The following is a 17,920-nucleotide window of genomic DNA, read 5'->3' on the forward strand; positions in this document are numbered from 1 at the left end:
ACCGTTGGATAAGAATCCGTTGGCACCCACTGAATCCAGACTACTAGGATTCCAAATTCAAAAACTCACTTTTTTTCTTTTGGTCTGAGCAAGCTTCCATGCCTCTTCAACAAAATACAGATAATAAACACGTTACTTCCGAAGATGATAATTTACAGTTTTAATTGGGTTGCAGAATAACAGGCGAAGAATTAGGAAATCAACGGTGAACTCCGAGGCGGCTCACTATGGCCAACTGAGCTGGGTCATCCGAATTTGGTCAAGACATTAAATTTCATCCAAGAACAGATAACAATGGGATATGTAAGGTTAGCTTCTTAGTACATATACGTAAATTGATAACTGATCTCAAAATCGTGGTAAAAGGGATTGGCGGTGGGTGGGAAATGGGAAATGGGAAATGGGAAATGGGAAATGAGAAATGAGAAGTCGTCGTCGTAAAGCCGCTTTTGCGAAAAGAACAAGAAAAGAAAACAGCAAGTAAAGTGGAAAAAGACTGTAAAAGAAACAGACTGAAACTGCGCCGTCTGATTTCAATTTGCTTCCGCCGTTGAATCGCCACATCAATCTGCCGCCTGTTGGACCTTGGAACTCTTTTCCGCATATGCAGCAATCGCTGATAATTAATTGAATAAAGGAAAACCCAATTTCTTCTTTCTGGTTTCGCAAGAAAGGAAAACCCGACAAACGTACCATGCAAAAAAAATAAAAGAAAAGAACAATTGTTATCCGAGTTTGGTAAAGAAGAAACATACCAGTCTCCTAAAATCCAAATCACATGTCTTGGCCAAACATTATTTAAGTAATTGATAAAGTCGTTGTCACACGATGTAAGATTTAGGAAGCAGAGAGATGGGGTGACCGAAGACTGGGTCGTTACAAATCATTAAACCTGCGGCAGGGAACTAACAAACGGACGTGTTTATCTGTTGTTTTCGCAGAAGAGCCGCCAGAAACTGAATTACTAATGTTTCAGACGCCCAGAAAAATCAACATTTATGCGACGTAACGTTGTACTAATTTGACGTCATTTTTCGCCTAGGAGGCAAAGTGGGCTAAGTAAATGACGGTGATCCTATCTGTATTTCTATCCGGAAGTCTCCAAGGCGGCGGCAGAGGAGGGGATAAATGAGATGGTAAATCTAAACTTTAAGGTATTTCGTTTTGGCCGACTGAAAGTAGAGAGAGGAAAAAACAGGGGAAGATAAAGAGAAATACACAAGGAAAAAAAAAATTCTTGTTTGGATGCTAATAGAAAATGAAAATGAGAGAGAAAATGGAAGAGAAATGTAAGTTATTTTGTTGGGATATAAAAATTAAAAATAAAAGAAAATTAATGATTTTTAAATTTTCTCTGAAGTTTTTATTTTTTTTCTTTTCTTCCCAAAAATCTTTCTGACTCCAACAACTCTCTTGAAGGTATCTTATGCCTTTAGCTTTCTATAGGGATTGACTCATTTTTGTAGGAATCGAATACTTTGTATTCTTTATCTTCATCTTAAGTTGAATCTTTTTGATGTAGTTGATTCCTATAATTGTTTTTTCCCTATAGAGGCCGACTCCTTCAATAATTCTAAACTTGTTTTTCTCGGATTCGAGTCTTTGTTCCTTGTTTCTAGCTATATGGGGTATACTCCTTCCCTATGGAGTCAACTACTTGTTTAGTGTTGATATGGGGTTCTGCTACTTCCTACTAGGGTCGACTCATTTTTGTATTTCAACGTGGATTTTTCCTTCTTTGGACTTGATTTTTTGCTTTTATGTTCGACTTCATATGCATAAGCTCGACTCCTTTTTCTTTCTAGCAATTATTTGTAACTTATTTTCAAATTCTTTTGTTTACCTCTTGTATATGTGCTCAACTCCTATGATACAGTGTCGAGTCATTTTTCAAAATTAGCTCAAAAACAACTTATTCCTACTCAATAGCAAAGTAATCAAATCTGTCTTATTATCATCAATTTTTTTATAATTGGATGAAACATTGAGATTCTTCTTCCTTAAATTGGGGACTTATGCCTAATAGAAGATATCATCTCAGTTGGAGATGATGAGATTTAGTATGAGAGTGGTAAGGAAACATACTTTGGAGAATTATTATTCAATGTAGGTGAATCAAGGACTACATTAAAAAGAAAAGCCAAAGAGTCAAAGATTTTAGTGGGCAACTCACAAAGTTAGAAAAAGATATTAGGGCCCTAAAATATGAGAGTTCCTCTCAAGTTAGAAGACCTAAAAAAGAGGTATATGGCCATGAGGGGTTGAAAGTAAAGTATGAAAAGGCATGTGAAAAGACATTAGAGCTTCAAGAAGAAAATAAACTCCTGAAGCCCCAAAGTTGATGGATGAGAAAAACCATTAAAGAAGTAAAGAAGAAGCAAGAAGGAAGGACATCACTTACAAGAGAAGAAGGAAGAAGGGTGTCACCTAGGAAATTAGCAAGTGAGGCACATGCATTAGAGACATGGAGCCTGAAGAGTAAAAAAGGGGTTTTTGCAAAAGAAAACAACTCAGGGACTCTTGGTAGTGATTATCGTTAGGGGAACATCGAGAATGCAAAATCATTATCTTCTTATGGTATGCGTTTTTTTATTATTTATAATACTTTATTTTAACATTTCATGTGCTTAATTCATGTTCCTTTATTCTTAAACACTTTTCAAAAATATTTATATGAATTTGAAACAAATGAAGAAAAATTAAAATTTATTTTATCCTTGTATTTATTTTGTAACCTGTGAAGTTGCATTACATGAGCAGTTACAACCTTAGACATCACCTACAGCAGCCAATACATACTGTATTTTGGGGTTTTCCTTCAAGATGGTCAGTCACCGCATACTTGATTTTGGTCCGTGAGTTGAGAAATCCACGGAGTTGATCACGTCGCCTTCCCCTTCCTTCCGGGCATCTGGCCCAAATGGCCAAACCCTAAGTTCTTGCCCTAAACCTATGGTCTCGTTCTTTCTGTGATCTTGAAACACAGAAATTGGAGATAAAAGAAAAAAGAAAATAAAAAAATAAAAAAAATTTATTTTCTTTTTTAATACTCATAAAAAATAAGAGAAAAAATGAAAAAACAAAGACTAATAATATTTTAAAATTTTGTCTAAGTTTATATTTTGTATTTATTTTTACTCCAAATTCTATTATTTTGGAAAAGAAAATTTATAAACTTTGAGAGAAAAACAACAAAAAATACCTTTTTTATCTCCTTTGTTCTCTGGATTACAAACAGACCATTAATACGAATTCTTTAGTTCTTTGTTTATAACCTGTGACGAGTCGTCGATCATTTTCGAGTTTCCACTCGCTGACTGGAGCAAGTACAGTCATCGACGATTACATCTTCGCCTTCCTGTTGGGAAGAAAGGCATAAGCATACCCAATTCTTTCACTTGATAGCCTTATTCCATGTCGTCTTCATCCTCTACCGAAATCGAAAGTCTTATACCAGGCCTTCCGAATGATCTCGCCGCTTTAATCCTCAGTCTGATTCCCTTTTCCCATCATGCTCGCCTCAAATCCATCTCCAAGTCTTGGCACTCCTTCCTCTCCTCCACAACCCTTCTCCCGCAACGCCGACGAAATCTCTCACCTCATACTCTGTCCCACCTAGTCTGCATCTTCCCTCAAGATCCCTCCTTAGGACAACCGTACCTCTTCGATCCTCTTCACGTAGCCTGGTCGCCCCTCCCTCCCATGCCATGTAGTGCACATCGGTACGGGCTCTCCAATTTCGCTTCTGTCTCTCTGGATTCTTACCTTTTCGTTCTTGGGGGCTCTTACTTTGACAACCGGTCGTTCCCCATTGACCGCCCTCGAGCATCGGCTTCCGTCTACGCTTTGGATCTCTCCACTTTCACTTGGTCCCGTCGCTCTCCCATGTCCACTCCTCGGGGAAGCTTCGCTTGTGCAGCAGACCCCTCCACCTCTTCAATCCTCGTTGCGGGGGGAGGGTCCCGCCATAACCTCTTCGGTTCCGGTGGGTCGAGAATTAGTGCTGTGGAGAGGTACGACGTGATTAGAGACGAGTGGATTGAAGAGGAGAAATTACCTAGATATCGAGCTGGGTGCGAGGGGTTTATGTTTGGGGAAGACGAGTTTTGGGTAATGGGTGGATATGGAGATTGCAGGACAATTTCGGGGATTTTACCCGTGGACGAGTACTATAAGGATCGGGCAGTGTTGAGGTTGAAAAGTGCCAATTGGAGAGAATATGGGGATATGTGGGAGGAGGGAGAAAGGTGGAAGCTTGGGCGTGTGGTAGCCATCGACGGTTTGAATGGGGCACCACCTGATTTTTTCATGCTTGATGGAGATGACATTTTCCGGTGAGTGGTATTAGCTTTTTGCATTTTTTTATGCTGTTTTGTTTCTTTCAGATGGTGCTCCTTTTGGTAATTTTTGTGTGATGGATGGTTGTTCCATCCTATTTCCTTTTTTCTGAAATGAAGGGAAAAGAGAAAAGTACAATTAAACCTTTATTGTTTCTTTCCTTTCGAATACCCCACAGAATATGAGTTAACCAAGTTGAAAGGATGACTTTACCAAGTTTTGAAAATTCATTGTCTCCTTTTGGTGTGTGCTTGTTAATTATTTGTCATATGTTATTTGAACACTCTATGCACTTAAAATTTTAATTTAGATTTTCAATTTACCCCCCACTCTACACTTTGCGAGATAATATTCTCACAATTACCTTATTCAAGAATCAGTTTAACAGGACTAAGAGAGCAAGTAACGATAAAAATGTTTTGAGCAACCAACTATCTTTATCGTTCTTAGCAGTAAAAAAACTCTTCTATTTAATAGAGATAATTAATGACCATAATCTTTGGTCTTGAAGGTGGTACCATCTTTAGCATCATCTTGTCATGAACAAACTATGTTTTCTTTAAAATCCTTGGTAATGTATAAAACTGCCCCAAGGGCATAAACAACCAAAGCCTAGGGAGCCTCACTTATTGATTTGGTAGATTCTTAGACAAGATGTCATTGATTTGATGAAAGGATTCTACACGAAGGGCATTGTAAAAGAGATTATACACGAGGCTGAAGAAGATTGAAGGAGAGAAGAGGGAAGAGATGACTTGCAGCTATTATTGATTGTCGTAATTCTCTATACAGAATCTGACCTTAAAAAAGTTGCAAGAGGGCTATGACTATTATGCTTTTAATGACTTAGCTCACCATAAAAGAAAAATAATAAGAAAGACAAGTATGCTGCTGACAACATTGTGGACCTAATTCTGGTCTTAGTTACTGAGATCCCCCAAGCTTCGCTCCCACAAGCTAGAGCATATATGTCTAATAACCCTAGGTTGTTGTAGAAAGTAGTAAAATTCCTTTCAAGGTAAAGGCTTTGTGAAGACATCTCCTAGTTGCTCGCATGACCTCATAAATGGAGTAAAAATCTTCCCAGATAGCACTACTTCTAAAAAATGACAATCAACCTCTATATGATTTGTTCTTTCGTGAAATACCGGGGATGCTAGTAATAAAGATTGCAACTTTATTGCAACAAAAAATCTCCATGGTTATCTAAATAACAAACCCAAAATCAGCCATCAGTCTGGCCATTGCCCTTTTGCTTCAACACTTGAACGAGCCACTACAGTCTATTTTTTGCTCTTCCAAGTCACTAAGTTCCACCCATGAATGTGCAATAACCAGTTGTAGATCTTCTGTCTTTTTTAGAACTAGATAGTCAACAAAAAAAAAACCAAGAACATAAGCTGTCCATATGGGTGAAAACTCAATCCTTTTGAAGGAGCCCCTTGTAAATACTTTAAAACTCTAACCATAGCTATGTAGTGAACTTTCCTTTGTCCCTCCATATACTGATTGGTAACCCCTACTGCATGTGCTATATCTGGTCGAGTAATAGTAACATATAACAATTTTCCAACTAACCTGTAGTATTCGGTTGTCTTTCAACTTCGGGCTCCCATCATCATCAAGAAGGCTTGTACCCATTGGAGTTTTAACAGGTATTGCTCCCAAAAACCTTGTATATGTCAACAAATCAGTAATGTGTTTCCTTCGAGACAACATTATACCTTCTTTATTGTATTTCAATCTTCCTAAATCTTTCAATTGAAAATGCTGCCTTAATCCAGCTTTGGTTTCTTCAATTCCGGTCTTGTCACTTCTCGAGATGACCATGTCATCCAATAAACATTAAAATAGCAACTCCAAAGCGCTTCATACACACAAATGCTGAATGATTTGAATGACTTTGTGTAAAACCAAATCCCATTATAATCTTGCTAAATTTTGAGCCATGCTTGCTAGCTCCGTTTGAGACATAAATGGCATTCTTTAGCTTGTATATTTTATTCGCCTCACCATAGAAAAAGACATTTTTATGTCAATTGGTACAAAGGCCAGCCTTGATTTACAACAATTGCTAAGAAAATCAGCTCAAGGGCATTTTGGTCATTTTACATCGTCAAAATTTTTTTATTACTGTACTATCTTACTCAGCATGTTTGATTTAGTCAATGAAATACAAATTTTTATGTTCATAGGAAGAGTAGAATGGGAGTTATAAGGGAATAAGTGATTTTTATGTAAAGAAGGGCATTTTTGTAATTTGTCCATCTAAACCTAATAAATAGCATGAGGGTCGTGCATGATTCCCAACACAGCTCATTCAGAGCGTCTTCTATCATTTCTCTTCTCCTTCTCTTTCTCTCTTTCCATCTCCAAGTTTCACTTCTTTTACATGGTATCAGAGCAGATCATTGCTAGGAGTGCTTCTTAGGGAGTAAAACCCCTTATTTTATTAGGGCGACTTCACAAGAACAAGGTTTTCCAAATCTCATTGGTTCGGTTGGTAAAAATTTGATTTTTCTTCTCTTTCTATTGTCATAACACTAGGGTTACTTGTTCTATTATCCTTTGAAGGATTGTTCATGCTTTAATTGACCTAAAAAGGGTCCTTTTTGATTGATCTTGTGATGTGCATCAACTAGACCTAGACTAGTGCTTTCCCGTCATTAACCCCTATGCTGACATCAGCCTAATTGAGGTCTATTTTTGAAAGTTTTTCTATCTAATTGCTGTATGGTATTGATTTGAGGTCATCCTACTTGCACATCTAATTCCTGCCCTAAGCCTAACTTTTACTTAGGTGGGGCCCACATAATTGGAATTTGTGAAGGTGTTTGGGTATTGAAATTGAATAATTTAGTGACTCTATACTTATTCTATGGCTGATTAGGGTGAAATTTATGTACCATCCAGAGAGGGGGTGGATTTGATGGTAAAGATATTGTTTTTATGACCTCTGAAGAAGTTGATAGGACCGAACTATCTTAATTGGGCTAGATTAGTGAGAATGTTTTTGAAGGGGAAAAGGAGGACAAAGTACATCTGAAATGATCCTCTAATCCCAACAATTGATGTTTGGGAAGCGAAGACAACCAAGTTATGACTTGGATTGTCAATAGTATTCATTCAACCTTAAGAAATCAAGTCATGCACTATGAAACTGCAAAGGCTATGTGGGTTTCCTTAGAGTACTTATATGCTAAAAAAAACAACTTATCTAGAGTTTGTGAATTGTACACTAATTTCTTTGGTCTCAAAAGGGGTAACAAGACAGTTACACAATACTATAGTGTATTTGTGACTCTGGCAGGAAATTAATGTGTATCATCCATTGACTACGGATGAGCAGGAATTGAAGAAACAATAGAATTAGTTACTGGTAGCGAAGTTTCTTGATGGTCTAGGTGGTGAGTTTTACAACATTAAGGCACAAATTTTAACATCAGAAGAGGTGCCTCATCACCCCACTACATTTAATAGGATAATGAGGGCATAAACGACTTTAGTGTCCAAGGAAGAAAAAGGGGACAAGATGACTGATGCTATTGCACTTAATACATTAGGCCCTAGTTCTAGCCCAGTAGACTCATCTCAAGGCTGGACAGGTTTTGGAAGAGGCAGAGATAGTTCAGGTAGACGTCGAGGTAGAGATGATGGTAAATCTGAGGAACTAATCATTACTAAGATAGGTGTTTGATTATATTTGGAAAACTCGCCTGGGCAAACTCTACCAATCATGAAACTAGTGAAATAGTATTAGAGGTTGTTGCCCCTATCCCTTCAGGGGGAGCCGATGAAGTACAATAACTATTTCAGCAACAACAACATATTATGCAACACCTAGCTCAGTTATCAGTTGGTTCATCTTCGACATCTATGGTTCATTCTCCTACTCCTATGGCTACTTAGCCACTTCTTGTGGCTTCTTCTCTTACTTGGGTTATCAATTCTGGAGCTACACATGTCAGGTATGCCATCATTTTTTTTGACATGAAAGAGTTTGATGGGTCTCTTTCCTCAGTTCAGGTTGTTGGTACTGTTACCCTTGCATCCTTCTTGTTTCCTCAGTCTGCTTCACTTGTTCATAAATTTTCCTTAAATTTGTTATCAGTGAGTCAGTTAACTAAATCTATAAATTGTTCTCGGACTTTTTACCCAACTCATTGTCTTTTTCATGATCTTGTGACAAAGATGACGATTGGTTCCACGCATGAGAGAGATGGGCTATATTATTTGGAGAGCCACCTACCAGATAATACATTACATACGCTTCACACATCTGCTACCCCCTTATGGTGACATTTGCAATTAGGTCATTCTTCACCTGTAAAACTGATTCAAATCTTTCCGGAATTCCTTCTAATCGTACTTCTCAGTGTGAGTCGTGTCACTTGTGCAAGCGTCACTGAAGCTCCTTTCCTACCTCACATCATAAGACAAGTCAACTATTTGAGGTTATTTATTTAGATGTTTGGGGTCCTTGTCCTGTAACTAGTCTGTTTGGTTTTAGGTACTTTATTTCATTTATTGATGATTTCAATAGGTGTATATGGGTCTACCTCTGGGAGAAGTCTGAAGCTTTTGATATATTCAAACTTTTTTATAATGAAATAACTTTTTATATTCAAACTGCAATATGATGTTGTCTGGCCACCATCCTCCTTAACTTTGAGAGAGAGAGAGAGAGAGAGAGAGAGAGAGAGAGAGAGAGAGAGCTAAGGAAAGAATTTAGACGGTGGCATGCTAACAGACTTAGGAACAACAACAAAACCATCATCTGGAGTACGAACGACCTGCTGACAATGCTCAACTGACTCATCAAGCTTATGACCGAAGGCATGGATTGGGGATACTTGTGGAGACACCGGCAAAGATTAATTGCTATCATACTGCTAAAAGCTTTGATATTCGGCGCTCGACTGCTTTGCAACCACCATTGACAAGAGGAAAATGATTAGGCGTTGGTGCAAGGAAGAATGTGTCCACTGCAACAATCCTTTGATGTTCGAATCACATGACATTTCATATTGGCAACTCATCCTTTCATTCCACAGAGTCACAACTACTACTCGGATAACATCTTAGAGGGGCAAGAAGAAATCTTTTATCACCATACCCAACAATGTAGCCTCTATCTTCATTCAATGGTTCGACCGTGTCACTTCCAAATGGCAAACAGGTAGAAGGACAAGAGAACTAATGAGGGACATATTGTTTTCTAATCTCTGTCTTCTAATACCATGGAAGACTTGAATGCAAAATTACCCAATGTCGACGCAAAAATGATCATTGTAAAGACTCTATATCCCTTAGAAGACCAATGCCGATTTTGGATGGGCTTGCTTTTGAGATTGCATCATCAAATACACCACAATCACTCCCACTCAATCTCCGCCACCACCACCAACCGCCCTTGTCTCACCCTCCATCTCATGCCCCCACTCCCCCCACCACCACTGCAACACGACCACCACCCCCACTAATACAGATCCCCAACTCTCTCCCACAGGAAATACAAACTTTGAACCGACAGTCTCCTATTATCTCTAGTCCTCCAACTGTTACTCTCCCTACATCCTTAAGGGAGGAGGGGGAAAAGCTTCAGACTCTTTCCCTTATCGGTACCACCTACTAACTTTCACCTTGTCCCCTATCCATTGCTAACTGGTTCAATGACAGTCTTCAAATCAACTATACTACAACCTATTTATTTCTAAGACTTGATGAATGACTCTTCCATTTCCTCACGCCAGTGGACAAGATGGCAACCATGAAACTTCCCCTTGCTCATTGTTTTGATCTGGCCAAACTCATTGACTTGTCATCACCTTAGCCTGGTCATCTCCTTGGCCAATGGATTAATGTGTGCGGTCTCTCGGCAGAACTGTGGCACATCCAAACCTTCACCCAAATCACCATGACCTTTGGTACTCTGTCACTCCTGGAGACCATCGCATCCTTGAAGTCTAGAGTGAATGTTTCAAGGCTATTCATCACTCCCAGAAGACCTCTTCACAGCTCTAGCCTACTCAAGATTTCAGTGGGAGACACCTTTTTCTAGCTGAACATCGTCTTCAAGGACCTCTCCCCGATGTTACATCCCAATCTCGAGACATGGCTTCCGAATCACCATTACCGACCAACTCGGTGACTAGGGTTGACTGTTTCCTGACTGGAGAAGAAACTGTCTCACTCAATGCTTAGTACCACCACTCGGAGACCAACGGTCCATCCCTCACCACTACAAATTCAAAATTCAAAAGCTCCGCACCTTTACCTGCTTCCACTCACATTGTTAGCACTGACACTGGGATTATCGACCCCATTTTGACCGGCTTGCCTCCTTACACCACACTCTCTAAAACAACCCGTGAACCCCACCTACCTTGTCCTAGCCTGTCCACATCCCTTTTTCATATTCAGCCTAACCACGTCACTGATCCTTGAGAATCTGCCAAGTCAAACTCAATTCCCTACAGGTCCCCATCCTGACTACACCAATCAGAACCACTTATCCACTCAGAATATTCCCCTGAACTGCCTTTCTTTAAATATACACCTAGCAAACTCAACCATAGATGCTTTTAAGCCCTTTCCAAAATACCTGCCCAAATTTAGAAAGCGTCCCCCTCCCTTCTACTTCCATAACAGTCATTTCTCCACACACCATCACCTTCCCAGCTCCCCCAAACAGCCCACCCGCCACTCCCATTTTTGGAATGTCATCTCAGACTCCATCACCCACCCCTCCTCCTCAATCGAGTCAACGGATATCTGACATTGAATCCATTACTCCAACCATCATTCGGGAGCGAGCTTCCCTTCAACCCTCAGAGCTCCTACTAGCATTCACCTCACCCCCCTCATTGGCTACCTACCAACGGAAAGGCAAAGCCCTTGCCTTCCAACTTCTTTGCGGGAAATCGGTCAAACACGACATCCAATTGATCCAAACATCTTTCCATCACCAGGTGAAAACTCCAGGAAATTGGTTGTTGAATTATAGTCCAAATGCCATAAATATGATGAAAACACCTGGGCTCACATGGTGAGACTCGCCAAAATCATGGGTGCAAGACCCTCTAATACAAAATCAAACTCGGGAGTCCACAATACCAAAAGGAAGCAATGATTATACTCTCTTGAAACATTCGTGGAATTGGTAATCCTCGGGAAAAGGCGGTTGTGTGTGATCTTCTTGCCTCATCCAAAGCATCCATCATCTTCCTCCAAGAGACCAAGATTCAAACCTCAAATGATAGAATTATTTGTGGCCTGAACGGCCTTAAATGCCATTGGCCAATCTAGCGGAATCCTGGCCTTGTGGAAATACCAACTTTGTTGATGTATCCGATGACTACATTGGTACCTATTCCATTGGCTTGAAAATCTGTGACCGTACCTCTGACAATATTTTTGGGGTTTGGCAAGCACCTATGGACCAACTCGTTACCGCAAACATCCTCATTTCTGGGAGGACCTCTCCTCCCTTCCTCAGATGTGGCAGATGGCATGGCTCTTCATGGGAGATTTTAATACCATCAGATTTTGCAACGACTAACTTCCTCCCAATCCCAAAATTACCTCATCCACACACAATTTTACCGATTTTATTGGCAGATGTGAGCTGGAAGAGATACCTTTTTCCAGGAAAAAAACTATACTTGGTCCAATTGCCAACAACTCAGGCCTATTCTCTCTAAACTTGATAGGTTTCTGGCCAATGGAGATTGGTTCAATTATACCAGAACTCAATCGGTAAAGTTCTCAATTGCATTTGCTTTGGGCACAAACCAATTCTCCTCAACACCAAGATTGGTCAATGGGGACCCAAACCTTTCCAGTTCGAAAATTCTTGGTTGCGGGAGGAGGTTTTTGATGATTTCATCTCTCACCAATGGCATACCTTACCAAACAATTGCGATAGTGGTTGTCTCCCTCACAAACTCAAGCTCCTGAAATTTCACCTAAGAAAATGGGCTTCTGACCATCGTGCTGCTGCCAACACTGTGAATACCGACCTGCTAGCTAAAATCTTGGAACTTGACAAAATTGAAGATGACGATTTGTCTCTCTCATTCTGAATTCGAATCTCGGCTCTCCCTCCAAGCTTGCTCCCTATCTCTATCTCACCTTGAAAGGATTCATTGGAAATAGAGAGTTTGATACAAATGGCTTTTGGAAGGAGATGGCAACACCAAATTCTTCCACACCATGGCCTCTGCTTGGAGGAGGACCAGTTGCATCACCTCTCTGTGTTTAAACAACGAGGTGATCTTGGAACGATCGGTTTTTACTAACACTTTCTTAGTTTTTTTATAGGCTTGTACAGAGAATAATGCCCCCATCATCCCAAACTCCAAAACATCCAACTTCTTGCTATCTTCACCACGGTAACTGCTCCTTTGGAGCTCCCCTTTTCTACCAAAGAAATTGAACGTGCCATACTTGGCATGCCCATAGTTCGAGCATCGGGACCCGATGGATACAATGGTGACTTCTATCGATGATGCTGGCCTACTATTAAAGATGACATCATTACCATGGCTAACTCCTATCACTAGGGGATCATTTTAAAGAGCTTGGGCACAGCCTTCATCACACTCATTCCCAAGAAAGCCTTGGCTGACACCCCATGGACTACCAGCCCATCAGTTTGGTGTTGGTGTCCAACAGCTACAAAATTGTTGCCCGCATCCTCTCACATTTTCTCAATGCCGCCCTCCCAATGGTTATTCACCCTGGCCAATGTGCTTTAATCAAAGGTTGTTCTATCCTTGATACGGCAATGGCAACACATGACCTCCTCAACCACTGCCCAATCTCGCTTTGCGCTCAAAGATTGATTTGGAAAGGCCTTTGATCAAGTGAATTGGTGCCTTCTTGATGACTCCTCCACCAAATGGGCTTTGGTGACAAATGGCGATTCAGGATTAGAAGTTGTGTTACCTCCCCATCCTTCTCCTATGGAATGGAACGACATGTGGGTACTTCAAGAGTTCAAGAGGGCTCCGACAAGGGGATCCACTTTCACCCCTCCTCTTCAACATTATGGCAGAATTCCTCTCGGTAATGGTTTACTCTGCTAGGCAATCTGGTTGGCTTCAATTTGTTTCCTCCCAGCAGGCATTCAACATTCCTCTCCTCCAATTCATCGACGACACCATATTCTTTGGTGTTGGAACTATGGATGAAACCAAAGCCCTCCTCGATCTCTTTGAATTAACTTCTGGTCAGAAAGTTAATTGGCGAACAACAACGCTCATCGTCTACCACATCAAACTAGCCCTTCTCCACTCAATGGCAGAAACTCTGGGTTGTGAGGTCAGCATCTTGCCCGCCTCATATCTGGGCTTACCTCTCTTTGATTGTCAACCTCACAACCAACTTTGGGATCCTATCATTGAAAGACTTGAAAAAGGACTCGCACCTAGAGAGGACGACTTTTATCTAAAGCAGGGCATCTAATTCTTCTCAATTCTTACCTCGCCGGCATCCCCAATTACTTCCCCTTATTCCTTCATTGTTCGATTGCCGTGTGCCAAAAGGTTGATGCTCTCAAACGACATTTTCTATGGTGTGGCGCATTAGACAGTTTCAAGTACCACCTGGTTAGATGGAATGAAATCTGTAAACCAAAACATTTGGGAGGGCTTGGCTTCCAACTCACCAGGGACACAAATTAAGCCTTCATTCTCAAATGGTTTTGGAAATTTAATGCGGAACCCAACTCAATTTGGCGTCCTATGATCGCTGACAATCCGAACTGGCACTCTGCATGGTGGATCACCGGCGGAAGACGTCTTCACCTCTCTCCCCTATGGCAAGCCTTCTTTCCCCTTCTCAACACTTTTGGGAATGAAGTTTGTTTCTTTGCTGGAAATGGCAACACTTTGAAGTTTTGGACTGATTGGTCGTGTGGCTGAGGACCAATCCGCTCCACATACCCGACTCTCAACTTGATCAGCTGTCAACCTCTTGCTTCAGTTGCTGATTCCTGGTCCTGTCCTGACTGCTGGAACACTCACGCTGTGGACTAAATGACAACAAAGGTAACCTGGTCTCTTATCTATCTATGGATCTCTGGCAAGTACAAATCCGGCCTCACCTGAAAGACAAAAAAATTTGGCGCCACGAGGAGAAAGGTTTCTTCACAATGATCTCCTGCATATAATCTCATCAATGGCTGGTCCTCCACGCACATGTATTAGTCCTCATTTGGAAGATGTCCGGTCTGCTCAAGATAAGATTCTTTCTCTGGTGTGCTGCCCAGGACAAGATCCTCACCGCTGTCAACCTTCACTAGAGAGGCAATATGCTCCTTCTGCAACTCCACTGAGAAAACGACCTTCCACCTTTTCTTACACTGTCATTTCGCTTGGTCAGTCTAGACTAACATTCTCCATCTAATTGGAATTCAACTTTGTCTGCCCAACAACCTCCTTGACACCCGCAGAATCCTCATCAGCGCTCCTTTGCTTACCCTTTGCAAGCTTATCCTCTCTTCTTGTGCTGGTCACATCCCCTAGGCTCTATGGAAGGAAACGAACAACTGGCGTTTCAACTTCAAATCTAGTATTGTTGATAATGTATCCAGCAGCATCATTAGATACATTGCAACATGGCTATCAACCAGGAAGGAATTCAGCACGGTCAGCTCCTTTCTGCACCTCAATTGGAAGGAAATCACCAATATGTCCAACCACGAACCCCCCCCCCCCCCCCTTCCCGCACTCGCGGGCGTCAATCTTACTTGGACTCCTCCTCCGGGTATCCTCAAACTGAATTTTGATGGGAGTGCCTGTGGGTGCCTCGGAATTGCTGGCTATGGGAGCATCATACACAATGCTGATGGCCAATCACTCGGCAACTTTTCTGGTCCGATGGGTTTTCCTGATTCCGTGGAGGCCAAACTATTTGTCTTACTTCAAGGGTTCTCCATCTTCAAAGATCACCTTACCAGGCCTCTCATTGTTGAGGGAGACTCTCAAGTGGTTATTACTTGGTGCTCTTCTATCTCCGTGGAGACACTGGAACGTCCTCAACCAAATTTTTTATATCATTTCCCATTTTGATTATTTTAGGATTCATGCACTGAGGTCAGCTAATTCCTTAGCTGATTTTCTTGCTAAAGTTGGAGCCTCCCTCTTCCTTTAATTTGGTTTGTATTCTTTCTCCTTTGAATAAAATTACCATTTCTCTCAAAAAAAAAAAAAACAAAAAAACAAAGAGGAGCTTAAAATTGCAAGTGGAGTTTAGTAGTTAGTTGTAGCTATCATAAAAGAACAAGCGCTAAGAAATTCTTCTTAGCAAGAAAAAGACAAACAAAGTTACCATAGTAACTGAAGGAAACAATTGTTTCAACTCTCTGAACTGGTCCCAAGTTACGCAAAATTCCCTTATTTATAGTCACTTAACCAATTTTTGATTTGCCAAACTAAGTCGTAGCACTGCAATAGAACTGATCGGAACTAAACTTTCTAATTATTATTGAATTGTGACTTGTTATATTAAAATCTTGCTGCTTAGGAAAGAATTCAACAACTAATTAAAATACAAAGTGCTAATGATATGTCATCACATCAAAACTACACTAGGACAAACATTTCTAATTATTATTGAACTTTGACTTGTTATTTAAAAGCTTGCTAAGGAAAGAATCCTGACTACTAATTAAGATAGAAACTGCTACTGGTAGCTGTATTATTTTTATACTTTTTTAATGAACATTAACTACTAACAACTTTCTGCTAGAGACTTTCCCAATGGAAACTCCTAACTAGGATTGTTAACAAACTAGGCAGCTGATAATGGTATAGTTGCTGATCTTTTAGTAAATATGAAAATGCCGAAATTGAATAAAATTTTCCAAAAATGGAAATGCTAGGTGGAATTTTTTCAGTTTTAATCTTTTCTTTTCCTTTATACAATTTAATTCTGAATGACATTTTCTTTCTTCATATTCTTCGGTTATTTCTTCCTCAATTGTGCCATGTACTACATCAGTTGACTAATTTTTTGTCAGTGCAGGTTTGATGTTTCAATGAACCGATGGTGGAAGGAGTCAACACTGCCAAGAAGTAGTCCTCCGGACTGTTCTTGTGGTTTTGTAGCACTATTTGAAGAGCTTTATGTGATGTTTGTGGTGCCCCTGAACATTGACTCAGCAAAAAACAGAAGGGTTAAGCGGAGACTGACTCTCTTTATTCAAGTTTACAACCATAGGAAGAAAAAGTGGACATTCTTTATGACCAAGTCACCATTTAAGCATTCACTAGACTTCAGGACCGCTGTCATGTGTACTGTTCGTCTTTGAGATGCTTTGGATTTCTTATGCGATTGCATTCGTCATTTTGTTCATGGAGTTGTTTTTTAAGCTGTGTCTTCGTTATTATGTTGTTTATACCAATCAGAGACTTGGATCCACTCTTTCCCTGTACAGGTCATATCGCTTTGGAGTTGGGTTCCCAATGTAAACGTGTAATTTCGAAGTGCACAATTTGTAAGTTGAAACAGAGTATGGGTATATAGTCTTAATATCTATTTACGTTTATATTTAGTCTTTTTATCGGTTTGCACGTTTTGTCTGAAGAAGACGAAGTAGAACATTTTCTTGATCACTTTTGTTAGTCTTTTGCTGAACAGAGCATATCATCGTTTCTGCTTGAACTAACCGGGCACTCAGGTGTGTTTTTTTGTGTCACTAATTTCACAGCACCTGGGATTTTCTCACTTGTATCACCCTATCACTTCTTAAAAGATTATAATGCAAGGTTCTAGTAGAGACCCACATGCAACTTTATTGTGATAATCAAACAACAATCCATATTGCTACAAATCTAGTATTTCATAAAAGAGCAAAACATGTTGATTATTACTTTATTCATGAAAAATTTAAGGTTGGAATTGTTAGTATGAAGAATCAGTTTGTAGATATTCTCCTTCAAGCAATTGCAATGGGTCCACTTAAGCACTTATGCTCCAAGGTTGGGGTGTTTGATTTTTTTTCACCACTAGCTTGAAGGGGAGTGTTAAAAGACTATGATGTAATAAGGCTCTTAAGTTTTATGTTTGTTTATTTTCTTTTTAAGTGACCAAGCGCTATTCTTGTAATATCATAGAAACTTCATATTATATATTTGAATGTTAGAAGAGCACAACACCCTAACTCGAACCCTAAAAGAGAGCTCCTCTACACACGATTCCTCTCACCTCTTCTTTCTTTTACATCTCTTCTACCTTCATTCAGTTGCATCTTTTCTCTTCCTTCTCCCCTCTCGTGCTCATCTTCTCTTCCTACCACTAAGCACTCTACAATGGATTAAACGCCTAGAATCTACCTTATTACCCTATTTGGCATGATGGCATATTACTTTCAGGTTTGTTCATGAAGATATCTACAAGATTATGATTTAATAATTGATCGTGTTCCCCTTTCACTTTCAAATTAGCATGAAGTGTGAAACTTGAATAATACCTTCACCAATTAAATTATGTTTTACTCAATTATCAGAGTACAAAGTTGGTTGATCCACAAAAAGGTGTGACCTTAAGTACAATAACGTAAAAACTACTAGAAATC

At 40.0% G+C, this 17,920-nt stretch overlaps 1 protein-coding gene across 1 annotated transcript; it reads left to right on the plus strand.

The window, feature by feature from the left end:
* Positions 1–3,292: 3,292 nt before the first annotated feature.
* LOC137934932 (F-box/kelch-repeat protein OR23-like) lies at positions 3,293–16,899 on the plus strand. Its single transcript, XM_068779525.1, has 2 exons — positions 3,293–4,334; positions 16,369–16,899. The coding sequence occupies exons 1-2, from the start codon at positions 3,415–3,417 to the stop codon at positions 16,652–16,654; spliced, it is 1,206 nt and encodes a 401-aa protein (XP_068635626.1). The 5' UTR covers positions 3,293–3,414; the 3' UTR covers positions 16,655–16,899.
* Positions 16,900–17,920: the final 1,021 nt, after the last annotated feature.

Source organism: Aristolochia californica, unplaced genomic scaffold, assembly GCF_029961685.1.
Source record: "Aristolochia californica isolate CCGP_79_NKW_82.1479 unplaced genomic scaffold, dmAriCali1.0.hap1 SCAF_6, whole genome shotgun sequence".
NCBI lineage: Eukaryota > Viridiplantae > Streptophyta > Magnoliopsida > Piperales > Aristolochiaceae > Aristolochia > Aristolochia californica.

Bases quoted from the DNA above. Each gene is read 5' to 3' on its own strand.
- LOC137934932 (XM_068779525.1), top strand. From the start codon at position 3,415: ATGTCGTCTTCATCCTCTACCGAAATCGAAAGTCTTATACCAGGCCTT. The intron at 4,335-16,368 runs GTGAGTGGTATT...TTGTCAGTGCAG, and splicing joins GATGGAGATGACATTTTCCG to GTTTGATGTTTCAATGAACC.